We start from the raw sequence: 23,816 nt of genomic DNA, 5'->3' as shown, positions 1-23,816 counted from the left end.
TTATATAACGAAGATTCAAAGTCAAAATCAGGATATGACAGAATACCATTGGCAAACTTCTGTTTATGAATGAAGAATTTGCCATATAAAATTTCAAGAATTTAACAATGTACTCTAGGGGTTTATTTCTATCGTCATTCTAATAAAAAATAATGTCTTTTAAACTGAAAGAATGTGTCAAACTTGCATAATCAAATATGTAAGAGCGTTGTATTATTTATTATTTAAATATTACTTTCTAGTGACGTTTATGGCGTCACCGTCGCTCCTGTCCAATCAGAGGCTCCGCCGTGACGCTGTGCCACGCCCCCTTCCTGCACGCGCTCGCGGGAGTCAGTCAGTGAGTGAGTGATGCGCGTGCTACTGCTAATATCAAGCACAATCGGCCAGGATGAGTGAAGACGAGCGCATTATCAACAGGTGGTTTTTCGACGTCTGCGTGTTCAAGGCGCTCGAGAGTTTCAGAAATGGAGACTACACGTTTTTCGCCAAAATCACCAACGTCGTTGAGAGTAAGTGGCGCGAGCGCCGAGTTTGTTTACATCGGCGCGCGCATGTTAGCTTTAGCGCGGAGCTAAAAACACAAACTACGTCCGAAGTCTGAGAAAGTGCTTTTTTTTTTACAATGACAAATTATTCAGTGAAATAAATGTAGTGCTTTGGAATATAGACTTAACGTTGGTTAAAAAAGGCACCCATGAATGTTTAAAAGAGTTATATAAGTTTGAGTTTACTGTAAAAGTAAATGTGCTGTAATAAAGTTTATAATGTACAAAAACAAAATAATTTGGACAATATTAGTACAATACCACAAATATGGATCATCGAGTCTTTCCCAAACTATGTGCTGTGTCTAGATTAGAAAAGAGTGTATATAGTGCAGTGAATGTTGTAATATGAAACTGTATGTTTCCTCAGGATGAATAGTAAGTGTGTGTAGACCAATGCTGATATGTGTGATGCTGCTCATTTTTATTGTGTACAAGAATTAAATTATTCGGATCATATATTACTATCACAGATGTGGGTCCTCTAACTTAGTCTTTCCAACACTGTGTGTTGTGTCGAGATTAGATAACATGTTTTCATGATAAATCAGTATTTGCACAGGATGAATGTTGTGTGTGTGTAGACCTGATGTGTGTGATGCTGGTCATTAATATACACGTGTCACGTGGTGTTGTCAGGTATGGTGGCGCTGCCCATGGACGGGCGCGGAGACACGGTCCTCAAGCTGCGCTGCATGCAGTTCCTGTCCAGGGTCAACAACGGGGACAAGCTGGGTGAGCGAGCGTGTGTGTGTGTGTCTCTCTGATGTGTGTTTCTGGCGCTGACATGTGTGTGTGTGCCACAGATCTGACATTCGAGGAGCCGAAGACGCCGCTGGAGTCGGCTCTGGCCGTCCTGGAGTCGCTGTGCCGAGAGCTGGACGTCCCGCAGCGAGAGCAGCAGTGCGTGCACAACGCCATCGCCGAGATGGTGAGACCGACACACACACACACACACACACACACACCTCTAGTGCAATACACCAATCTCAGATATCCTTGACCAGTGGTTCCCAATCCTGGTCCTGGGGACCCACAGCTCTGCACATTTTGTGTCTCCCTCATTTAACACACCTGATTCAGATCATCAGCTCGTTAGGAAAGAGCTCTGAACTAGGGATGGGCATTCGATTAAATTTTCTTAGTCGATCGTCAGGAGAATTAACGATCGACTATCGATTAATCATTAATATTTTTATATTGAAATTCATTATTTCTTTAACTTTTTATAAATTAAAAATGCAATGAAAATACAAAAATACAGTTTGTTTGTCCTCGATGAGATCTTTATTACAAGAAGATCAACTTGTGGCAGTGAAACTGGACGTTCGGTAGACTTGAAGATTCCTGCGGTGCTCTAAACCAGCGGAACCTGCAGCTGCGAGCCGGCGTTCTTAAACAGAGACCCATGGCCACTTCATCCGTGTTCTGTGATCGGATAGCTATCCGCTCGTGAAAAGACCAAATCTAAATGCCCTCCGAAACGCATTCGAGACGGATTTAAATCCGATCGCTCAAACCACTTCAGGAGGAGATCTGAGACGCATTCCAGACGAAACTGGACAAGAGTAAATGCATCTGGTTGTTGAAACCACATATGTAAATTTGACTTATCCCAAAAATGATAAGAAATAAACGTGTGAGAGCGTGTTATAGCCTATATGTCATGTTATATCCAGATATGACGACGCTACTTCAACACGCATCACCACAGATGAGCATCTATTCATCAAGCCAACGTGCAAACTATCGCAAATCAAAGTGAAAGTCATTCATCAACACACAATCATCTTCATTAAAAGTAAAGAACCGAAATGATCTTACCAGGGCTGTTGCCGCAATATCTTGTTGCGGTCTTTGATTTAGAAATGTTCGCTGATGATCAATAAAATGCAGCTCATATCAGTTGCTTTCGATGACGTGCAACAATTTAAATATGCATATAGCGCGGGAATTCAAGATCGGATTTATATCCGTTTTGCAAAAACACATTTATGTGACCAGGTGTAAATGGAATCGTTTTGATAAATCAGATAGCTATCCGATCTGAGAAAACGCATGAAGTTCCCATAGAACTTCTGCACCAGTCTACTGATTTCTGTTGAGAAAGATAAGCATGTTGACATGATCTGGGATCAGACGCGACCGCAACCTGGTGACAGCCAGTCCAGCCGCCGAAAACACCCGCTCTGAGGGGACTGACGTTGCCGGGATGCACAGGTACCTCCGCGCTAGAATTAATTCCATTGCTTCAAGACTCACACGCAACGCAACCTGCATTAGTTTAATCAATAACAAATAAACGTGATCGACGAAATTCTTAACGATCAATTATCGATCGTCGATTAATCATGCCCATCCCTACTCTGAACTGAACTGGGTGTGTCAGATAAAGGAGACATATAAAATGTGCAGAGCTGTGGGTCCCCAGGACCAGGATTGGGAACCACTGTCCTAGACTACACTACTGCGCGGGACAACAGGGGCGGCCGATGTACCGCTAGAAATTAATGAGATTAATATTCTGTAAATAAAGCGGTAAATTATGTTGATGTTTTTAGCGCAAAGTGGTAGTTGCGTAGCCTGTCAATGGAGGGACAGATGTATCTCAGATTTCGTCAAAAATATCTTCATTTGTGTTCAGAATATGAGCGAAGGTCTTATGGTTTGAAACATCATGAGGGCGAGTAATTACTGACAGAATGATCATTTTGGGATGAACTATCCCTTTAAAGCAGTGCATCTCATTTCTGTCTTTTTTCTGTTGTGTTTATTTGCCCTATAGCTTGTGATTTAGATTTTTTGTTCTTATTTTATTACCGTTTGAGAATGTTTTACTGTACATTATTTAGGCAAGTGTTTTGTAACGGCCTCATTGCCAGCAAAAATAACATCATGTCTTGAAATAACATTATTTTGGTTATTTGAGCTCTTAGATGGGGGATCATGCATGATTACAGCAAGCCTCAGCCGTCTGTTTCTCTGCAGCGATCAGTGACGCGTGTGCGTGTGCGTGTGCGTGTGTGTGTGTGTGTGTGTGTGTGTGCAGCTCATAGTGGTGTGCATCAGGAGTGGAGAGTTCGAGAAGGCCGAGGAGATCCTGCACAGGCACTTCAGCGCAGCCGCAGATACAGCAGGGAAGGTGAGGGATGCTCCGGATACTACAGTAGTTCAGTTAATCACACAATATCCAATAGGCTGTGCAATTACTGTCAAAATAAAATAAAAGGAAGCGTTTTGGTTGCAATATTCAATTTGAAATGCAATATGTAAAATTGCAATGTATTTCTGTATTTAAATTAACATTTTCCATTTACATTCGTGCAACATGAAAGTAATTCAATTATATAATTTACATTTGCCATTTCATGCACTAGTTTTAATATGTGAATTGAATCCATATTTTAACGTTTTATAAGTTGCAAAATTAAAATGTGAATAATTAGATATGTTGAACATGTTCAAGCAAAAACTGTAGCAAAATTGTGATCCTGTCTGACTCATGCTGTTCACTTTTCATATAATCAACATAGGTCAAATAAAAAAATAACACTATAAAACATAAATATGAAACTAGATGTGTTTTCTTGAATGTCTCAGCACACGTCTAGTGGCGTACAGCACAGAGAAATGTGCCGCCGGTGCGGGATTTGAGCGAACGCCGTTTATAGGATGAGCATGTGGGGGAGAGCTGCGATTTTCGAATGATAATCGGGTAATTCCCAGTGATCATCGAATATTGTTGTGTGTGTGTGTGTGTGTGTGCGCAGAAGAAGCTGCTGGCGAGTCTGATCCAGCGGAGGCGCTCGTCTCACTCAGTTCTGCAGCTGATCTCGTACAGTGACTTCAAGCAGGACATGCTGGAGTTCATCGAGCGGCTGTACCGCGTCCCAGAGCCCTTCCTCACGCAGGTCTGCCTCCTCATCCTCACACCAGCACACCTTCACCTTCTCAAACTGCACAAGCTCATTCAGCTGGAAACCACGGCACCACACTCACACAGTGTGCGATATATACATATATCTCTGAGATAATATCCTGACTGTTGTTTTGCGATGTGCGATTTTGACATTATCAAGTATGTCCCTATTAAAAGGCGTTTATAATGCCCTCAATATTTAAGATAATGGGAAAAATACCTCTGTATGTCTTTTATATTTATATAATTTAACATAGTTAAGCAATATCACACGAAGATAACCGTTTTTGTTCTCCAAATATCAGCACGATTACAAATGTGATATTGATTTTATACCACAGTTCAATAAACAAGAACTTATATTTTAGACACAGTATTGCCTGTTCTTGCTCGTTTTCACCAACGAAAATAGTTCAGACTGATTTCATTTGATTGTTAACAGGCCCTTTGTGTCTTATTATTCTAATAGAATTTGATTTCATGTAAGAATTTGACCAAAAAAAAAGGATGCATGCATTTAATTAGGTTAAAAAATGGCTTTATTAAGGAAAAAAAGCTCCAAAAAAATTTATCTTATTGGAAAAGATGATTTCTGTCACTTCTGCAAACTGACCACCCTATAGAATATGAAGAATATCAAACACGTGAGGAGTCGGCTGTCCACGGCAGACCTAATCCTGCAAAGCTCCCAACACAATAAAAGCACGAAATATCGTTGCCTTATCGAAAATATCGAGATATCATTTTTGGTCAATATCACACACCCAGGCTTGAAGTGTACCGGACCTCTAGACGTTGTGTGTGTTTGTTCTGCAGATGCTGAAGCGCTCCGGACATCTCCGCCCGAGCGCTGAGCCGACGACATCATCATCGTCGTCATCATCACGGAAGGGGCGGAGCTCCACGCAGAAGCCCAGCGCAGCAGCAGCAGCAGCAGAGGATCATGGGTACTAACACACGCTGCACCTCAACATTAGGACTGTTAACTGAAATGAAATGAGTTCAAGCTGAATTACTAAAAAAATTTTTTTTAGTTTGAATTACTGAAAAGTTTCCGTTGAAACCATGAAAAACAATTTATGAAAAAAATACACTAAAATTAAAAGACGTTTATTAAAATGTATTGCACAGCTTTTTAATGGGGTAAGGAAACATCTATTTGCTGAACAAATTAAGCCAACTAATATGATTCATATTCATCTGGAAAAAGTGGTATCGGTGCATCCCCGTCTCAATTACTACTTAAAAACTAGAAAAACGTTGCCTTGGCAATTAACTTAAATCAAATAAGTTCTAAAGTTACTAAAACTGGAATAAAAATAAATAAAATCTTAGTAGAAATATTTAAAAAGAACATATAACACAAATAAAGTATTAGTTCACTTCAGAATTGACTCAGCCCATGTCTGTCTTTCTTCAGTAGAAAAGAAATAAAGGTTTATTTAAAGTTGACCTGAAATCAAAATTGACCCTATTTACTTTGTTAGCGCATATTACTAGTCTTGTTCCGTGCAAGTTAATACACAGAAAAAAACTGTGTGTTGTGGTAATCTTTAATCAAAGTCTGAAAAGCTACTTCCGGTCTGGAATGGCGTTCCTTCTCTGATGACGTCAGTTTGACGGCTTGGGTTGAAAACGCTTTACCACTCCCCTCAAACCGTTAGTCTGCTATGAGCAGAGATGGAGAGGAGGAGCGCTAAAGTCAAACCCTGCCCTCTGTTCAATATTCCCTTTCACTTGCAACTTCCGGTTCACGCAGACTTTAAGGAAAACATTCTTCTCCATATAGTGTCTTCAATGGGGTCCAACAGTTTAAAGGTCCAAATGTGAGTTTCAGTGCAGCTTCAACGTCTCGACACGATCCAGCCGAGGAATAAGAGTCTTATCTAATGTTGGCTTTGTAAACCCTAGGTCGGTTCTTACACCTACGTCACGCTTGACCTTTCAACCTGATTACGTATTGTGTGGCGTACCGATGTGCAATACAAGCATTTGTGGTTAAAAATTGTATAAATGTTGATTTTTGTTATAAATGTCCGCTGGTTTGTCTAGATAAGACTCTTATTCCTCGTCTGGGATCGTGTCGAAACTTTGAAGCTGCACTGAAACTCACATCTGGACCTTCGACCCGTTGGACCCCATTGAAGACACTATATGGAGAAAAATCCTGCCATGTTTTCCTAAAAAAAAAAATCATTTCTTTTCGACTGAAGAAAGACAGACATGAACATCTTGGATGACGTGGAGGAGAGTAAATGATCAGGACACTTCTGAAGTGAAGTACTCCTGTAATACAGTGAAGTGGCACGTACACCTGTCTGACGAGAGCCGTGTGTGTGTGTCAGCGGCGTGTGGTGTGTGAGTCTGCAGAGTGTGCGTCAGGTGTACGGCGAGCTGAGCGAGGAGTGTGGCGTGAGCGTGCCGTTCTCTCGGCTGCTGGAGGAGGTGGAGCTGGAGGCGCAGCAGCAGAGCCGAGAGCCGCCCGGTGCCGAGCTCAACCTGGCTCTGTCCGAGACGCCCATGGAGCCGGTGGAGAGCGTGAGCGGCCGCGAGCCGCGTGTTACGTTACGCCGTTACACTGGCATGACCATATCACGCCTGGTCACGGAGGACGACAGCCAGCCCAGCGAAGACGACTCTCAGGACAACATCACGCAGATCAGCGGCTGCTCACCCCTGCAGAAGTCCCCTCAGAGGTCACTGACACGAGTGCTCACACCAGCGATAGCAGTCGCACTAGTGTGCTAGTTATCGCTGTAGTCATCGTTATAGTGTTGGAGTTATCCTTCTCTAAAGGCAAACTGTGTTTTCCAGGCTCGTCATTCGCAGTGATCCAGAGTCGGATGATCTTGAGGTTCAGCCTGTCTATAAATCTACAGACAAGCAGTGTGATAACAGGTTAAATAAAGACTTTTACTATAGTCGTTTTAGCTATCATTATAGTTATATAGTTATAGTTATTATCGCTAAAGTTATCGCTATAGTCATCGTCATGGTTATCGTTATAGTCATCGTCGTAGTGTTATAGTTATTGCTATAGCTATCATTATAGTTATCGCTAAAGTTATCGTTATAGTCATCGTCATAGTGTTGTAGTTGTTTTAGCTATCATTATAGTTATCGCTAATGTTATTGTCATCGTCATAGTGTTGTAGTCATTATAGCTATCATTATAGTTATCGCTAAAGTTATCGTTATAGTCATCGTCATAGTGTTGTAGTTGTTTTAGCTATCATTATAGTTATTGCCATAGTCCCAGTGTTTTAGTTATTGCTATAGCTATCATTATAGTTTTCGCTATAGTTAGCATCATAGTATTATATTTATCATTTTTGAACGCTTCTCTAAAGGCAAACTGTGTTTTCCAGGCTCATCATTCGCAGTGATCCAGAGTCGGATGATCTTGAGGTTCAGCCTGTAAGACGAAAATCTACAGACAAGCAGTGTGATAACAGGTTAAATAAAGACTTTTACTATAGTCGTTATAGCTATAATTATAGTTATCGCTAAAGTTATCGTTATAGTCATCGTCATAGTGTTGTAGTTGTCATTATAGTTATCGCTAAAGTTATCGTTATAATCATCATATTGTTATAGTTGTCATTATAGCTATAGTTATAGTTATCGTTATAGTCATTGTCATAGTGTCAGAGTTGTTGTTTCAGCTGTTAATATAGTCATCGTTATAGTGTTGGAGTTATCCTTCTCTAAAGGCAAAAACTGTGTTTTCCAGGCTCGTCATTCGCAGTGATCCAGAGTCGGATGATCTTGAGGTTCAGACTGTAAGACGAAAATCTACAGACAAGCAGTGTGATAACAGGTTAAATAAAGACTTTTACTATAGTAGTTTTAGCTATAATTATAGTTATCGTCATAGTGTTGTAGTTGTCATTATAGCTATCATTATAGTTATCGCTATAGTCATCGTTATAGTCATCGTCATAGTGTTATAGTTATTGCTATAGCTATCATTATAGTTATCGCTATAGTCATCGTCATAGTGTTGTAGTTATTGCTATAGCTATAATTATAGTTATCGCTATAGTCATCGTTATAGTCATCGTCATAGTGTTATAGTTATCGCTATAGTGTTGTAGTTGTCATTATAGCTATCATTATAGTTATCGTTATAGTCATCGTCATAGTGTTATAGTTATTTGCTATAGCTATCATTATAGTTATCGCTAAAGTTATCGCTATAGTCATCATCATAGTGTTGTAGTTATTTGCTATAGCTATAATTATAGTTATCGCTAAAGTTATCGTTATAGTCATCGTCATAGTGTTGTAGTTGTCATTATAGTTATCGCTAAAGTTATCGTTATAATCATCATATTGTTATAGTTGTCATTATAGCTATAGTTATCGTTATAGTCATTGTCATAGTGTCAGAGTTGTTGTTTCAGCTGTTAATATAGTCATCGTTATAGTGTTGGAGTTATCCTTCTCTAAAGGCAAAAACTGTGTTTTCCAGGCTCGTCATTCGCAGTGATCCAGAGTCGGATGATCTTGAGGTTCAGACTGTAAGACGAAAATCTACAGACAAGCAGTGTGATAACAGGTTAAATAAAGACTTTTACTATAGTAGTTTTAGCTATAATTATAGTTATCGTCATAGTGTTGTAGTTGTCATTATAGCTATCATTATAGTTATCGCTATAGTCATCGTTATAGTCATCGTCATAGTGTTATAGTTATTGCTATAGCTATCATTATAGTTATCGCTATAGTCATCGTCATAGTGTTGTAGTTATTGCTATAGCTATAATTATAGTTATCGCTATAGTCATCGTTATAGTCATCGTCATAGTGTTATAGTTATCGCTATAGTGTTGTAGTTGTCATTATAGCTATCATTATAGTTATCGTTATAGTCATCGTCATAGTGTTATAGTTATTTGCTATAGCTATCATTATAGTTATCGCTAAAGTTATCGCTATAGTCATCATCATAGTGTTGTAGTTATTTGCTATAGCTATCATTATAGTTATCGCTAAAGTTATCGCTATAGTCATCGTCATAGTGTTGTAGTTGTCATTATAGCTAGGGGTGCAACGGATCAAAAAACTCACGGATCGGATCATTTTTCGGATCAGCAAAAAAAAAGAATTTGTTTTGTTTATTAACACTTTTAAATTATTAAATTAAAATATATAAAATCAACTTAAAGTGCACAAGGCATAATATCTTCTTTTTAACATAATTAATGAAAAACAACTTAAAGTGCAACATAAAAAGATCTCCTTCCTTTAAACATGGACCAATGCTTGATGTGTTTCCACTGTCATATAGGGCTGTCAAAATTGCTCAAAAATGACGTTCGAATATTCCCTCTAAAAACAACATGTATTCGAACTATTCGAACATCTGGTTGCGCATTTTGTAAATGACGCGCATTACGTCAATAACAGGACAAATTAATACAAAGAGACATAATTACTTGTATAGGTAGTTTATATAAGTTTAAACATATTTGACAACGTATTACCTACACAAAAACAAGTAAATCAACTAATGGCCAAGACCGCAGACCTCAATTCTCGCTCGCTCACCCTCATGCTGCGTTCACACCAAACGCGAATAGAGCGTCTGGCGCGAGTGATTTCAATGTTAAGTCAATATAAAGACGCGTCTGGAGGTCTTGCGGCGCGAATGAGGCGTCACGCTCTCTGCGGTTCATAACGGTTTAAATGAACAACAAATATAAGCAAATGTTGAGTGCTGATCAAGAGTTTTGTGCAAGCAATTTAAGGTCGCGACTCTTGTCCCAAATATAGCAGGCTTCATTCAGTGATTGAAACAAATATTATTAACAGTAATTGAAGTTTTACAGTATATAGAACCGACATTGAACGCTCTGAGCGAGCTGTGCTGTGGTAAACATGGAACTTTTCCTTGACATGAAACGGTAATCAAACCAGTGGAAGCCTGCAGACAGTGCATAACAATACTGTATCTAACCCACCTTATTCATGCAATATCTATTCAGTCAGTACAGTAGCCTACACTTTAGTAATGTTTCTGTTTAACGTTAAATAAAATGACCTGTCCCTGACCCCTCAGGCAGCGCGCCCACTCGCAGACAGCCGGGCCTCTGCTACCGCGGGCGTGTTTTTCCACATTCAAATATTAATTTTCACCTTAGATAATCTGTTTTTTAAAACTATTCGAATATATATTCTAATTTAGAATATTCGTTGACAGCCCTACTGTCATATGGCTTTCTTGTGCCACAGTGCCTATACACACCGTCACGGTTTTATCCACTAACCTCTTTCCTTCATCATTATATTTGACAGGGAAGCCAACATGCTCCCATACAGGGGATTTAAATGACGCGGGGTGTTCAAGCTCCTCCGTTCCTCCGCTCATGACCACGCTGTGTGTGGACTGAACATGCGCACAACTTTCTTTTTTTTCATAAATCAATCCGCGGATCACGTGTGTGCCGAACCGAAGATATTGATCCGAACGGATCACGGATCAATGATGATCCGTTGCACCACTAATTATAGCTATAATTATAGTTATCGTTATAGTCATTGTCATAGTGTCAGAGTTGTTGTTTCAGCTATTAATATAGTTATTACTATAGTCATCGTTATAGTGTTGGAGTTATCCTTCTCTAAAGGCAAACTGTGTTTTCCAGGCTCGTCATTCCCAGTGATCCAGAGTCGGATGATCTTGAGGTTCAGACTGTCAGACGAAAATCTACAGACAAGCAGTGTGATAACAGGTTAAATAAAGACTTTTACTATAGTCGTTATAGCTATAATTATAGTTATCGCTAAAGTTATTGTTATAGTCATCGTCAAGTGTTATATTAAAGTTATATAAATCTTTCCTGTAGCTCAAACAGTAGAGCGTTGGTGCTTGCAACGCCAAGGTCATGGGTTCGATTCCCAGGGAAAGCAAGAACTGATAAGAATGTAAAATGTATACCTTGAAATGCAATGTAAGTCGCTTTGGATAAAAGCGTCTGCCAAATGCATAAATGTAAATGTAAGTTATTTTTATAGTCAGTGTTTTAGTAATTGCTATAGCTATCATTATCGTTATAGTTGTCGTTATAGCTTTCATTATATTTATCGCTAAAGTAATCGTTATAATCATCTTCATAGTGTTATAGTTGTTGTTATAGCTATTAGTGTTGTCAAAGACCCGGTACTTCGGTACCAAGTCGGTACAATTTTTTTTTAAAACATCACGGTACCAGGTTTTCTCAAACCCGGTACTTGATGCGCGTGCATGTCCGAAGCGTGTGCAGTTACGTCCTCTTCATAAGCGCTGAGACATGGCGACCGGCGGTGCTGCTGATGTGGTGGCTGTAAATCCACTTGTTGATAAGAAAGGAGGAAAGAGACACATATGGAAATATTTTGGATATTAGCTCATAATAGAAGCGACGCGGCGGGCTCGTTTTTCCAGGCGTGCCTATGTTCATGGTTGCATAGCAACGACAGACGCCACTGTAGAGCAAGCGCTTGTGGAAAGGAGAAAGCGGCGCGAACTGCGCTCTCCATCATGACGACGAAGTATCAGCAAATAATTAATTGATTTCTAGCCCTTGCATTAGCTTTACTACTAGATATATTTATGGAGAAGAGAAATAAAAAAAAACGTCATTATGTCATTAATATCAGTCTGTCAGAAAAGCAGTTCTATGCTTATTCTTGGCTGGATAACTCTTAGCAGGTTTAAAAAGCCCTTTTAAAATTAAATATGAATGCAGTTTTGGATTAAATAAAAGTACAGTCAAGTCAAATGAAACACGTTTTATCTCCTGTATAGTTTGATAACACTACAATAAGACACCATTCATTAACATTACCGTATATACCCGAATATAAGACGAGGTTTTTGTCCTAAAAATAGGCTGAAAAATGGGGGGTCGTCTTATATTCGCGATATAGACAAAATCCCGGGGGGAAAGGGAGAAAGCAGGGGGAAACAGTAGAGGGCGCCAACACCATAGGCTACGTAATTAGTGACAGTGTTATGAATTAAATAAACAGTAAAGTGTTGCCATGGAGAAGTCAAGAGATCATCTTGAGAAAAGAGCTTCAAAAGTTGGTCAAATAAACCAACACGTTCGAAACAGTTATGACACCAACTTTAAACTTATGGTCGTGAATGAGGCGGAATCATCTAATAATTGCAAAGCTGGCAAAAAACTTGGAGTCACAGAATGCAACGTTCGGAGGTGGCGAGCACAAAAAGAACGACTAAAAAATACCAACAGCCAAAGGAAAGCTTTCCATGGACCTCAAAGTGGCAAGTTTGCAGAACTTGATGATAGAATATATGAATATGTGATAGTAAACGTCGGGATGCGATGCCAATCACAAGAGAAAGCATTCGGCTGAGGGCTCTGGAGATAGCCAAGGAGCTGAACATGCCCACAAATGAATTCAAAGCTAGCACTGGGTGGTGTACACGAATGATGCGGCGAGAAAGAAAACACTTTTCAATTATGCCCTTCCAGACTCTGTCTACGCAGCAAAGTGAAGTAGCAGAGTTTGGTATGACCAGGCTAACATGCATACATAGGCCTACATAATTATTGCATTTTTGTGAAAAGGTTATTCATTTTTGTCACTCATTCATTCATTTCTGAACTCATTGACAGAGTGCACTTTATTTTGTGACAAATTAATCCAAATATTTAATGAATGGTGTTAAAATGTTTTTTTCCAATGAATTATCACTAGAATTTTCAAATAAAGATTTCCACAAAAATCTATTTTTTCCCCAAAATAAGTCTGGAAAATGGGGGGGGTCGTCTTATATTCGGGTATATACGGTACTTAATGCGTTATCTAACATCAACACATTCAGTGAACAAAATATTTTTACAACATTAATTAATGTTAGTGAATGTTATTTGATACAAACACTTGATTGGTCATGTTTGTTCACTTCATTCATTGTGCATTAAATAATGTTAACTTTTGATTTTAAAAATGTATTTTTAAATTAACCCAAAGGAGATTAATTGCGACAGTATATAACTATTGTTTATTGGAATCTTATTGTAAAGTGTTTTTAATACTACAGTTTCCATCTTTGTAACCGTGATATGCACTTTAATATATGTAAATTTAATCTAAATTAAGCTTTGGTACCGAAATTGGTACAGAGAACCGTGGGTTTTCACTGGTATTGGTAGCGACTACTGAAATGTTGGTACCGTGACAACACTAATAGCCATCATTATAGTTTTCGCTATAGTTAGCATCATAGTATTACATTTATCATTTTTGAACGCTTCTCTAAAGGCAAACTGTGTTTTCCAGGCTCGTCATTCGCAGTGATCCAGAGTCGGATGATCTTGAGGTTCAGACTGTCAGACGATCATCCACAGGCAACCAGTGTGATAACAGGTTAAATAAAGACTTTTAATTAACAGTCCTTCAGATCGCTGCATGATTAAAATCATGTTGTCCTGCAATATTAGCTGACTGTAGTGTGTGTGTGTGTGTGTGTGTGTCAGTGAGTCCGCGAGTGTGTCGAAGGTGTGCTCAGCAGCTCAGCGCTCGACTCCATCCGTCAGAGACGCTCACAGGTGTGTGTCTGTTCTCTCCTGTCACACAGCAGTCAGTGTAATCAATCACTTAAGAAAATATTATACATTATAATAAAAGTTAAAAGAAGAGGTTTTAATTGACAGGAGTATACTGGAAAATGTTACGTTTGGCAGGGGTCGAACAGTCATGAAACCCCTGGAGAAGTTTTGGGGGGGAAAATAAACTTAGGAAATTTGTTACACAAATGTCTTTATAATAGAATACATGTTTTTTATATATATATATATATATATATATATATATATATATATATATATATATATATATATATATATATGAATATGAACCCTGGTTTATATATGCTTACATTCTGCCAGTGTTGTAACACATATTATCATTCACATTGTCTAAGATGATGAATGTGCATGACATTGATTATTCAGCACAAAAGTGTTCTTGTTTATGTATTATGTTCTGGTAGCTGACTGTAGTGTGTGTGTGTGTGTAGTAGCAGTGGTGAATCACGCTCGACTCCTGCGCGTCACAGTGTTCCTCCGTCTGTCAGGAGCTCGGGCAAGAAAACACACAACAACCGCAGGTGTGAACATGTTTCATCATCACACTCACTGATATACTGCTATCGGATAAACATGATCCCACTGGACAGTTTTCCTGTGATATCCCATAATGTGCATGTGAACAGCTGATGTGATGCGGTGTGTGTGTGTGTGTGTGTGTGTGTGTGTGTGTGTGTGTGTGTGTGTGTGTGTGTTCTCCTTAGGGTGGTTGTGTCCAGTGATGAGGAGTGTGAGGATCCTCCGTCTGACAGACAGACAGCCGGACAGGAGCCGCATCACAGCAGGTGCCTTCAGTACACACACTCACACTCACACACACACACACACTCAGACACGCACTCACACTCACACACACTATCACGCGGTACACCAGGGTTTCCGCGGGGCATTAAAAGTCATTAAATGTATTTTGTGATAATTAAGGCCTTAAATGGCATTAAAAAGCATTAAATCCTACAGGCATTAAAATCGTTTTGAAGAAAATGTTATATTATCAGTTTATTTGAATATAGCCTTCATAATTAATCATTTTTATTTGTTGTCGCAAAATATGTACGTTAGTGTGATAAAAACACGCGGAACCAGTTTGGTGATCGCCTCCGGTCGGAGCAAAGTTGCCGTGATGCGGAGATGACGCGGGCATTTTGAACAGCAGGAACAACAGGAATAAAACTAGACCAGAAAAATGGGACAGTGCAGGGAAGACAATCAGTTTAGGACATGGTTGCAGCCGCTGGGGGTCAAAATAAAGAAGGATTCTGCAGCGTTTGTAGAAAGGTATTTAAGTTGGGCAGCTATAATGGGAATCAACGCCGTAAAATCTAGGGGTGGGCAAAAAAATCGATTCACATATGAATCGCGATTCAAACGTTACCGATTCAAAATCGATTCATAGAATTCCAAAAATCGATTCTTTTTTTTTTTTTTTTTTTTTTTTTAAATATACATTTTTTGGTATTGTCCTGAAATGAGTTTAGCTTGCCATTCCCATAGATGGCGCTGCATCGAATTCACACTTACGCCTGCACACTCTTGTCATAGCCAAAAGAAGAAGTGCAGCAGAAGCGAAGCGGAGCAGAAGGAAGGCTGGCTGGCTGGCTTTGTGGCGTGTCTGTTTTTATTTCGGCTCCCATGTTAACAGGTTAGAGCTTGCACACAGCCTGCGTGACACGCGCGTCTCAGGTGTGGCCCGAGTCGTGCGGAAAACGTGTGCATGCTAGAAATAGAACCGACGCCTATTTTTCTCGCGACACGCAAGCGTGTTGGAAGCGTTTCCAGGCAAAATAGAATGTTTATATGTCATTTTGACACGAATATTCATATTAATAAATGACATTTTGATGTTTGAAAGTCTAGGTTTTGACATAAATGCAGATATAATGTAGGTTTATTGTATTTTTTTTTTATCGATTTTCAAAAATTGCACCCGTCAATACAGAACGAAATATTCTGTAGCCTATTTTGGCGTCAATAGCCTACTCCTTAAACTACATTTAGCAGTATTGTTTGTTTAATCTGACTACAGCACTTTAAAGCTAAATGTAAAAAAAAAAAAAAAAAGTATTTAAGTTTTAATTTAAACTTGAATTAAATTTATTTGAAAGCTGGCCAAAGCTTGGCACTTTGCACTGTTTAGTTGCAAAAGTTTTTATGAAGACAAAGTAATATCAAACTTCATTTAATTTGTTATTTATTTTCTTTTAAATTGTATGTCTACTGCAATCACACAGGAAAAAGTCAACTACATTTACATACTGTGAATCGGTTTTTGAATCGAGAATCGTTTTTGAATCAAATCGATTTTGAATCGAATCTTGAGACTAAAAATCGGTATCGAATCGTGAAATTTTCTGAATCGTGCACCCCTAGTAAAATCTCTTGTGTTAAAGGGATAGTTCACTTTGAAATTCATTTTTGGTATGTTTTAGCTTACCTCAAGGGCATCCAAGATGTAGGTGTCTTTTTTTCCGCAGTAGTTTCAATTTTGATATTTTTAGGTCAAACCGTTCTTGTCTGTCAGTCATATAATGCAGGTCTATGGTCATTATCTCAAAACACAAGCACAGAGTCCAAATTAAAACAATTCCCCATCGTAAGTACACATTGATGGCCTAAGACACGAAACGAGCGGTTTGTGTGAGAAAACGAACAGTATTTATATCGTTTTTACCTCTTATACGCAGACATGTCCAAGTGATCTGATCTGACGTGTACGCAGACTGGTGCATAGATATATACACTAGATATCGCCTTAAAGACATTCGTTCCAATGAACTGCCGTAGACAAGGCGACATCTAGTGTGTATATATCTATGCACCAGTCTGCGCACACGTCAGATCAGATCACTTGGACATGTCTGCGTATAAGAGGTAAAAACGATATAAATACTGTTCGTTTTCTCACACAAACCGCTCGTTTCGTGTCTTAGGCCATCAATGTGTACTTACGATGGGGAATTGTTTTAATTTGGACTCTGTGCTTGTGTTTTGAGATAATGACCATAGACCTGCATTATATGACTGACAGACAAGAACGGTTTGACCTAAAAATATCAAAATTGAAACTACTGCAGAAAAAAAGACACCTACATCTTGGATGCCCTTGAGGTAAGCTAAAACATACCAAAAATGAATTTCAAAGTGAACTATCCCTTTAAAAAGGAAAAGGGCAGACAGTAATTAACTCTGTGTAGTAACTTTCCCTCATCAGCTCGACATCCGCTGTTGAAGCTCACTTTGTGCTTTTTGTGCAGATGATTTGTTGTCATGCAATGTTTTGTCACAGCACTGTCTCTTCTGACTGACTTGAGTGGTATAAATGTTGATTACTGTCTGTGTAGTGGGGCTTAAAAAAACTTTTATATGTGTATATATTAGGGCTGTCAACATTAACGCGTTAACGCATGCGATTTATTTTTATTTTATTTTAAAATATTTAACGCAAAACGCAGCATTCGTAAATTTTTGTCATCCTTTGGGTAGCGTTACATGATCCCGCTCTTATTCATGTAACAGAGGAAATGACTCACTGCTATTGACTAAAGAGCTCTTATAGCTTTAATAAGCATTAGTCTATATTTAATCTATGATTTATGCAGACTGTTGGATAACTTTATTCAATTTCTGTATATGTCCTGTTAGACAGGAAGGGCAAGGGTAAATATGACATTTATTATGGGTTTATGTGAGGATTGTTTAAGTTCACTTACATTAAAAGTTGTCATATTTTTTTTGAAGCCTAATGTTACAAATTGATAGCTTTCAGTTACACTAATGTTGGATGGCTATAATGTTTAAAATTAGGGGGGAGAAATCATTTATCCAGACATCAGTGGCTGTATTAGTATCAGTGAGACTGGCCTTTATCTAGTCTCTACATGCATTTGTAGATTAACTGTGAAATTACTACATTATAACATATATTAACTAATATAAATCTATACAAATGTAGGTGTTTTTAATTGGAAAAAATGTATGATTAATCGAGTTAATTTTTTTTAATCGATTGACAGCACTAATATATATATATCCATGGTTAGTCATGGGTCGTGTATGGCATTCTCACTCACACATACACACTCAGACACGCACACACACACACACACACACACACACACTCTCACTCACACATACACACTCAGACACTCACACACACATACACACGCTCACTCTCACACATACACACTCACACACACTATCGCACACATACACGCGCTCACTCTCACACATACACACTCAGACACGCGCACACACACACACACACACACTCACACAGACTATCGCACACATACACACGCTCACTCTCACACATACACACTCAGACACGCGCACACTCACACACACACTCACACACACTATCGCACACATACATGCGCTCACTCTCACACATACACACTCAGACACGCGCACACACACACACACACTCTCACTCACACATACACACTCAGACACGCGCACACACATACACTATCACACACACATACACACGCTCACTCTCACACATACACACTCACACACACTCACACACACACACACACACACACACACACACACTCTCACTCACACATACACACTCAGACACGCGCACACACATACACTATCACACACACATACACACGCTCACTCTCACACATACACACTCACACACACTCACACACACACACACACACACACTCTCACTCACACATACACACTCAGACACGCGCACACACATACACTATCACACACACATACACACGCTCACTCTCACACATACACACTCACACACACTATCGCACACATACACGCGCTCACTCTCACACATACACACTCAGACACGCGCACACACACACACACACTCACACAGACTATCGCACACATACACACGCTCACTCTCACACATACACACTCAGACACGCGCACACTCACACACACACACACACACACTCACACACACTATCGCACACATACATGCGCTCACTCTCACACATACACACTCAGACACGCGCACACACACACTCACAGACTATCGCACACATACACACTCACTCTCACACATACACACTCAGACATGCGCACACTCACACACACACACACTCACACACACTATCACACACACATACACATGCTCACTCTCACACATACACACACACACTATCGCACACATACACGCGCTCACTCACACATACACACTCAGACACTCACACAGACTATCGCACACATACACACTCACTCTCACACATACACACTCAGACACGCGCACACACACACACACACACTCACACAGACTATCGCACACATACACACTCACTCTCACACATACACACTCAGACACGCGCACACTCACACACACACACTCACACACACTATCGCACACATACATGCGCTCACTCTCACACATACACACTCAGACACGCGCACACTCACACACACACTCACACACACTATCGCACACATACACACTCTCACTCTCACACATACACACTCAGACACGCGCACACTCACACACACACACTCACACACACTATCGCACACATACACACTCTCACTCTCACACATACACACTCAGACACGCGCACACACACTCACATACACTATCACACACACTCACATACACTATCACACACACTCTCACACACACACACACACACTTTACTCATTGAATGCTCTCTAAGGCATGCTTCACTGATAACTGTGAAGCTGAAAACACAGGATCTCCAGCTGATGATCTCACACTGTGAAACACACAGCGCATCATCAGCCTAAACACACTCTCTCACACTCAGTCACTCACACACACTCTCGGGCACTAAAGCTATATTGTGCTTTGAGTTGAGTTTGTGTGATGCTTCGACAGAACTTCTACATTATTATTATTATTATTATGAGGTACACAAATATTTTGTGCTCATTGTAAAACTCTGTGGCACACCAAATGCTAAGCACTTAACGGGACACACTGCATTCCTCTAGAGAAGGACCAAACAAGGGTTTTTAACAAATCTTTGTACTTTACCTCTATAAAAGCAGCATACACACACCGTACATGAGGGGGATGCCTCTCGTTCTCCAGCTGAAGGTTTCTGACCGCACTCGACGCGCCGCCTTCACAGAGCTGGGTTGAGCTCTACAGATGCAGAGTCAATACAGATGTGTATTGAGGATGTTCTTTCCGCTAGCCCCCTAGACAGTGCTTGAGAACCCTGTAACTAAGTGTGTGTGTGTGTGTGTTTCTCTCAGTGTCAATGACCCAGAGTGTGTGTTGGAGGAGCGTGCGGCGCCCCAGAGCTCGACTCCTGCGCGCCACAGCAGAGCCACTCGGAGCAATCACAGGTGTGTGTACGTGTGTGTGTGTGTGTGTATGTTTGTGTGTGTGCGCATTAGGGTGGACATTTCTCACAAATACTGCATAGATACAAATATACATTTATTTAAATGACGTTTGACGAGAACGTTTTTGTCACCATTTCTGAACAAGCTTACGATTAGGCAATGTCCACAACAAACTTCTGTTATATCTTACGGTTTTCTTTTAGTGGAAAACATTAAACAATGTGTGTAAACAAAACATATAAAGAACAAAAGCATTTAAGCTCAAGCAGCGCGAACGGGTCGAAATCACTCTGCGATCTGAGAAGTATCATCATAAGGCTGATAAGGTTAGGGTTTCATGGTGGTGATACTAGTATAACTCAGTTTTCTTCATTCATTTGATTAAAAGTAATTCCCTTTAGCAATATCATTGAGTAAGATCTTTTTCCTCTCAGTATTTCCACACTTGGCGAGGCAGAGGGCGACATCATGAGATTAGATACAGTACGCTCCACAGCGCCACCCGGTGCATTCAGTCATAACTGAGTTAGTGCTGGCATTTATCAGGCGGTCACTGCGCTTACGGCCAGCGAAGCAACGAGAGAAACTAGCTCTAGTTCGCATCATCATCACAGACACGAGGAGAGTGTGTGTGTGTGTGTGTGTGTGTGTGTGTGTGTGTGTGTGACCACTGTCTTCCTCCTGTGTGCAGTGAGTCTGAGGTTCACAGCACTCGCCCACAGGTGCGCAGCTCTCCAGCCGACAGCCACTCGTCGTCCTCAGGGAAGCGCAGGGCCAAGAGGTGAGTGTGTGTGAGTGTGTGTGTGTGTGTGAGAGACTGTGAACATGCACTGACTGACGTGTCTCTCTCAGGGCCCGATGGCAGGACGCATCAGGGATTCAGGAGGACTGGAGTGACGAGGAGTCTCTGTTCAGCGCCGCTTCAGGTACACACACACACACACACACACACACACAGCTGTAGGGCCAGGCATGATCTCTCGGTATCGGCTGGGATTCTGTCAGTAGCCGCATTTCCATTACCCTTCAAATTGTGCAAATTGAAATTGCGAATTGAAAATACGCCCAATGGAAACGCGTCAATTTCGCCAAAACTCCCATTTATCGCAAAAAAGTTTTCCCGCTCGCATGAGGAGGTTTTTCAGGCAACTCGAAAAAGAAATATTTAGCAAAACTGCAATGGAAACAGTTTTTGCGCATTTACAGTCACCTGACGTAGATGACGCGGTGTGTTTGGACAGAAGACGAGACAGAGTTCTTTATTAAATTCATAAAAGACAAAATAATTACAGGAATAATGGATTCTAAACCTCAAATAAATGCCACAATCAAGACCTGGAAGCAGATATGAGGGAGAAACACCCAGAAACACCTCATTTGTGTCGCTCACAAGTATAATAAGGGTCTTTCTGTGCCGTTAATGCTGGGAAAACACACATACATCTCCTTCCATTAATAATTATGGCCAGTGCAGTGGCTGCTGGGATATAGTATATAATCCTACCAACGTCCGTTTCCATGGTTTTTGGAATGATTTTACTTGATCGCGAGATGAAAGAAGTTTTAGTCACATAACATCGGTTAATGGAAACGGAAATAGTTTTTTGTCAACATTTAGAAAAAAATCGCAAAAATTTCGCACAAATCTGTAATGGAAAAGTGCCTAGTGACGATAATTAGACAATATGCTGTGCTGATTCGGCCTGTCATGGTCAGCTGACTCCTGAAGCTGCTCAGATTGCAGATCGTAGCGTGCGCTGTGTTGATTTCCAGGGATGTTTTGCCTTTATAGGCACATTTTTATGACCTTATTGTATGTATGCCTCATCTTTGTGTAAAACCCTTTGCATGTAATCAGTTGCAATAATAGGACACCACAGGGATGTCTCCAGTCAGTATGAAAATCTGATCTTGCTCTGCATTTACACGGAAACAATCTCAAAGCATGATTTATGCAGTTGTAATTGCAAAGATATTTAAATGATTTTTTTTTTATGATATTTTTTTAATTTGAAACTTAATTTGAGTCATTGAATCATAAAGGAATAAACTCCCCTTTCAATCCGATCGAAGTCTCATTGGGATCGAGCTCAGTCGGATCGATTAAGGTGTTTACATGGAGGCTTTTCGGTCCGATTGAGCCGTCAACCTCATTACTAGCGGATTATTTGGTCCATGTAAACATCGCCGGAGAAAGTATTTATGAACACTGCAATAACTGCTTCATGATCAAAGTGAATCAATGAAAGCATGCATTCGCAAGGCCTGGTTCAGTGTGTTTTGTGCAAAAGCGAGTGACATATTCTGTGTATTACAAATTAGGAAGTTATGATTGATATGACACATCCTGTGTCTGTCGTCACACACACTCACGTTTCTGCTTCACGTTTGTGTCATCTGCAGGTCCATCCCGCAAGAAGAAGTACACAAAGAAGGTGCGTGTGTGCGTGTGTGTGTGTGTCCCATCAGATGCATGTGTTGACAGATACTTGCGCTGTGATATACTGTATATCGCCATTCACCAAACAATACAGATATATGATTTTTTGGCCATATCGCCCAGCTCTAATTCAGAAACATAATGATGTGAAAATGCCCGCCTTGTGGAGTATCAGCGTAAACACAGTCGGTTGTGACAGATAATAGAAAGACAGACTGAATTACTGTAATAAGGGTTCATCTATATTTACACAGTGAAGAGTAATTAATATTTCTGAACCTGAAAATATAGTTCAGAACTTCATGGAAACCCTGAAAAGAACTGTTTATTTCATTTGTATGGTTGTATTTATTTGTGCTATTCCTCGTAATTTAAGTTTGTTCTTATTTTATTACTGACTATCTTTAGCAATATTTCAAGTGTACGAGTTAGGCTAGTAGTATTTGGTGTCGTAACCTTATATATTAAGGTTACATGGATCAAAAACAACTAAAACAATAACTAGATGTATTTATTTTATGTATTTATTACTTTTTTGTGTTGGGGCCAATGAAAATTTTGGCGGGGCAAGTAAAAATTTCAACCAATTCGAGCATCCGTGTGTGTGTGTGTGTGTGTGTGTGTGTGTGTGTGTGTGTGTATGTGTGTCAGCTGTGGACAGTGCAGGAGTCGGACTGGCTGAAAGAGGGCGTGCGGCGCTTCGGCGTGGGACGCTGGGAGCCGATCCGCTCTGCCTTCCCCTTCACGGGGCGCACCGCCTGCAACCTGAAGGACCGCTGGAGGACCATGGTCAAGCTCAAGATGGTGTGACACACACACGTGATCATCCCCGTTTTATACCCATGTTCACAAACTGTTTTATAACACCGTGTGTGTGCACGAGTGTGTGTGTGTGTGAGAGAGAGAGAGGTTTTCGTTCCCTATTAAATGTTCGTTGTGTTGGAGCAAGTGTTGCTGTCGTCATTCCACACCATCATCTGCTGAAACTGAAG

At 40.2% G+C, this 23,816-nt stretch overlaps 1 protein-coding gene across 12 annotated transcripts; it reads left to right on the top strand.

Moving 5' to 3' along the window:
* Positions 1-306: 306 nt before the first annotated feature.
* On the top strand, positions 307-23,768 carry terfa (telomeric repeat binding factor a). 12 transcript variants are annotated; one of them, XM_082167213.1, is made up of 21 exons: positions 308-512; positions 1,188-1,283; positions 1,355-1,479; positions 3,598-3,690; positions 4,319-4,459; positions 5,284-5,414; positions 6,813-7,163; positions 7,282-7,365; positions 7,836-7,922; positions 8,201-8,287; positions 8,942-9,028; positions 11,118-11,204; positions 13,765-13,851; positions 13,962-14,033; positions 14,507-14,593; positions 14,777-14,857; positions 20,292-20,384; positions 21,076-21,165; positions 21,237-21,310; positions 22,788-22,819; positions 23,476-23,768. In XM_082167213.1, the coding sequence occupies exons 1-21, from the start codon at positions 392-394 to the stop codon at positions 23,632-23,634; spliced, it is 2,265 nt and encodes a 754-aa protein (XP_082023339.1). In that variant the 5' UTR covers positions 308-391; the 3' UTR covers positions 23,635-23,768. The 12 variants fall into 12 exon arrangements, with proteins under 12 accessions (XP_082023344.1, XP_082023339.1, XP_082023335.1 ...); XM_082167209.1 differs by having other exon boundaries at positions 14,504-14,593; XM_082167218.1 differs by lacking the exon at positions 20,292-20,384 and having other exon boundaries at positions 307-512; positions 14,504-14,593.
* The last annotated feature ends 48 nt before the right edge of the window (positions 23,769-23,816 follow it).

This window comes from Leuciscus leuciscus, assembly GCF_965113295.1.
Source record: "Leuciscus leuciscus genome assembly, chromosome: 4".
In the NCBI taxonomy this organism is placed as follows: Eukaryota; Metazoa; Chordata; class Actinopteri; order Cypriniformes; family Leuciscidae; genus Leuciscus; species Leuciscus leuciscus.
The sequence above is the reverse complement of the archived record's forward strand: the minus strand, read 5'-3'. Positions and strand labels throughout refer to the sequence as shown.